This window comes from Rhinoraja longicauda, chromosome 19 (assembly GCF_053455715.1).
Source record: "Rhinoraja longicauda isolate Sanriku21f chromosome 19, sRhiLon1.1, whole genome shotgun sequence".
Classification (NCBI taxonomy): Eukaryota; Metazoa; Chordata; class Chondrichthyes; order Rajiformes; family Arhynchobatidae; genus Rhinoraja; species Rhinoraja longicauda.
The window spans coordinates 30994716-30997860 of record NC_135971.1 but is presented as its reverse complement, the minus strand read 5'-3'; the positions used below and the strand labels follow the sequence as shown (position 1 = coordinate 30997860).

The 3145-nt window shown below is 45.5% G+C and overlaps 1 protein-coding gene across 1 annotated transcript; it reads right to left on the bottom strand.

Moving 5' to 3' along the window:
* Positions 1-1809: 1809 nt before the first annotated feature.
* LOC144602989 (uncharacterized) lies at positions 1810-2640 on the bottom strand. Its single transcript, XM_078416113.1, has one exon. The coding sequence runs from the start codon at positions 2638-2640 to the stop codon at positions 1810-1812; it is 831 nt and encodes a 276-aa protein (XP_078272239.1).
* Between the last annotated feature and the right edge of the window lie 505 nt (positions 2641-3145).

Here is a 3145-nt window from a genome sequence, read left to right as displayed (position 1 = left end):
TTCCGTAGGTTTATGGCCTCTGTAAATTGCCCGTCGTGTGCAGAGGGGCGGATGCGGAAGTACTTTAGCACAGAACTGGTGTGAATTGGTGATCGATTACGTGGACACGTTGGTACCGTTTATATGCTGCACCTGTCAATCAATGTAGCAAACACTCCTCTCCTTCGGAAAGTTTTCGATAACTTCCCTTTCACTGACACGAGACGTATCCCTTGCAATTGCACTTGCATAACGATATCACATTTGGTGTTCTCCACTCATCCTGAACATTGACAACGCCAAGGAAAACATGAACATGGCTATCAGGTTCCCCACAATCGTCTCTCCTCACTTGATCCGGGGGATCTATCCACGTTTCTACCTGTGATTATATCTGATGACCCCATAATAAATGTTCACGTGCTCTAGTATTTCACTGCCAACCGTGTTATTTTTGGAAACGCAATGCTCTTCCCCACAATGAGTTCATGTGGAGGGAATTTCCACGGGGTTATTTCCATAATCAACCACGTCAAGGATCGCCACTCTCTCCCTCTTCATGCTCTTGCTGTAATAAATATATTAATAGGAATTTAGGATTTCGATTAACCTTAAATGAGTCGTTTGTGATCCGATGTTTTTTCAGTGCCGATGTATTTTATGATTTCCAGTACATTGTAGAAATGGATAAATGGGTGCAGTGTAGATGGGGAACAATTTTGCCACGGATGTGGCTGAAGGCTTCTGTGCTGCACGATACCATGAATCAACGTCTCCGTAACTGTAATCTCCTCCCCCCACCCCACCCACGCAGCCTGCATACAGACAGCACTCCTTGTTAGACCCGAACCCGAGCATCTGGCGCTCTGCGTATCACCGTGCCGCCAAATTTTACCTTAACATTCGCTGGAGTGAAATTGGTACTTTGTAATCATACTGTATGTCAAGAAGTTACTGTGTCTGAGATGGGTCCCGACCCGAAACATCACCTATTTATAAATAGTCACAAACTGATGTATTAACCCAGCTGACCAGCAGCACCCCTTGATAACATGGATAGGCTACTTTTCGGGTCTCAAACCTTTTGCAATCTGAAAAAGCTTTCCGGCCAGAAATGTCACCTCTCTATTGTTTCGAGAAATGCTGCCCGACCTGCTGAATTTCTTCAACATTTTGTGTCAATATTCGGTGTTAACCATCTTCTGTAGTTCCTTCTTATTACATCGGCTATCTATGTTCCCCGGAGACGCCGCTTAAACCGCTGAGATACTGTAGCACACTGTGCATTTGGTATGCAAACGAACATCTGCAGATCCTTGGGTTATAGAACTGTAACTTATCCGTCGCACAATAAGTGACAGAATCAATTCTAGCAAGATATCTATCCTGATATTTGCTATGCTGTATCACGTATTGTAGTTGACAGACAATGCCATAAATTTGTAATGACCGATTTATCTACCTGTAGATATTGCACCTGCAGACTCCTGCATGCGATTCTGTCCTCTGATGCTGTGTGAATATCGCATGTTCTCCCGGCCGCCGGGGGAATTACTCCCCTCCACGTCCCAACGACGCAATCGGTTGGCAGAGTAAATTGCCTCTATTATCAGGCCCTGATGACGCAGGGCTGTTGTGGCCTCAGTGGTCATTTGAGTGCAATTCAAAGGGATACATTGAATGGCGTGCGTAGGGAAACGTGCCTGAGGGGATTACCCTGACGGTCGGCATTGACAGTATGGTCCGAACACAACCCCGGACAGTAAGATGCAATCATACATTGTAGACGAAAACATAATTTCTGAAATAAGTTACAGTTTTACCAAGACATTAAAGACATTTTATTGATTTAGAAAAGAACATGAATGGGCTCTTAATCACATATTTAAATTCCTCCCTGAATTTTTTCTGGGACACCCCATAAATGAACGTGTTGGTGCAGGCACTCAGAGCTCTCAGCATGTATCCCGACAGTTCTGCAATGATAAATGGATCGTTGTAATCTGCCGCTAAAAGATTAACATCTAGGATGTTTACACTCATGTAACACACGAAGGTAACCATCCAAAGCAGTACAAAGTTACCAGATATGGCCAGCAATAGAATGATGGACTTCCTTCGGTTCTCCACCTCTTGATCCGCGCCGCTCTCGTCCTTTTTGTCCCGTCGGAGACCGCTCCTCACTCTATTGGCGTGTATAATGTGTTTGATTGTCAGGGCGTTGAGGAGAATCAGCAAAATTGGTACAACTGGGGTTACAATGGATTCGAACACAGAAAGTGCTGCCCCTACCGCTGTGGTGTAGAAATCTGGTGATATCCAACAGTACCAAGCCACGTTATCAATTATGTACAGAGGTACGAGGAAAATATACACTGGAATATTTTGAATAACACTTAAGATACACGTCACTACTATCACCAAAGCCGCAGTTTTCTCAGTGCAATATTTTGCTCGTAAATTCTGATTACAAATAGTGACAAACCGATCGAAAGTGAAAGTCACCGTTAGCCAGACAGAGCAATCAATTGAGATACAATTAAATAAAATACGCAGCTTACAAATGTGATATAGGTTGAGGAGTGAATGCGAAGAATTGTCAGCTGCAATCTCAGAGAGAATTACCTCGAAGATCAGAACCATTAAATCAGCTGCGGCCATGGATACCAGGTAGAGGGTGATGCATTTGGAGAGGCCACACTTTCCCCGTGAGAGAATGACGATCGCCAACATGTTAGCTGCAGAAAAGACGAAATTAAAATGACCATATTTTATTGTTCCAGTGGGGGTGGGGGTGGGGTGGGGGTGGGGGTGGGGGTGGGGTGGGGTGGGGGTGGAGAAATGGAGCTCCCTGGTCTTTGGGATGCGGAGGAAACTAGAGCTGACGGAAGAATCAACCTTGTCCCGAGGAGAGCGTACAAACTCCACCCGGGAAAAGCTGGAGGTCAGGATCAAACCCGGTTCTCTGGCGCTGTGATTCAGAAGCACGAGCTGTGCTACTGTGCGGCCCGGAGCTCCGGTGTGCTTCTACTTGCAAAATACTGCTGGCCGGTCGGATACTCATCCATATACGTTGTGAATGTTAGTTCCGCTAGTGAATCGGGCTCAGGCAGAAACTACGGGGCAATTGGGAAGAGCATGGATACCAGGTAGCGGGTGATACATT

Bases quoted from the DNA above. Each gene is read 5' to 3' on its own strand.
- LOC144602989 (XM_078416113.1), bottom strand. From the start codon at position 2,640: ATGGCCGCAGCTGATTTAATGGTTCTGATCTTCGAGGTAATTCTCTCT.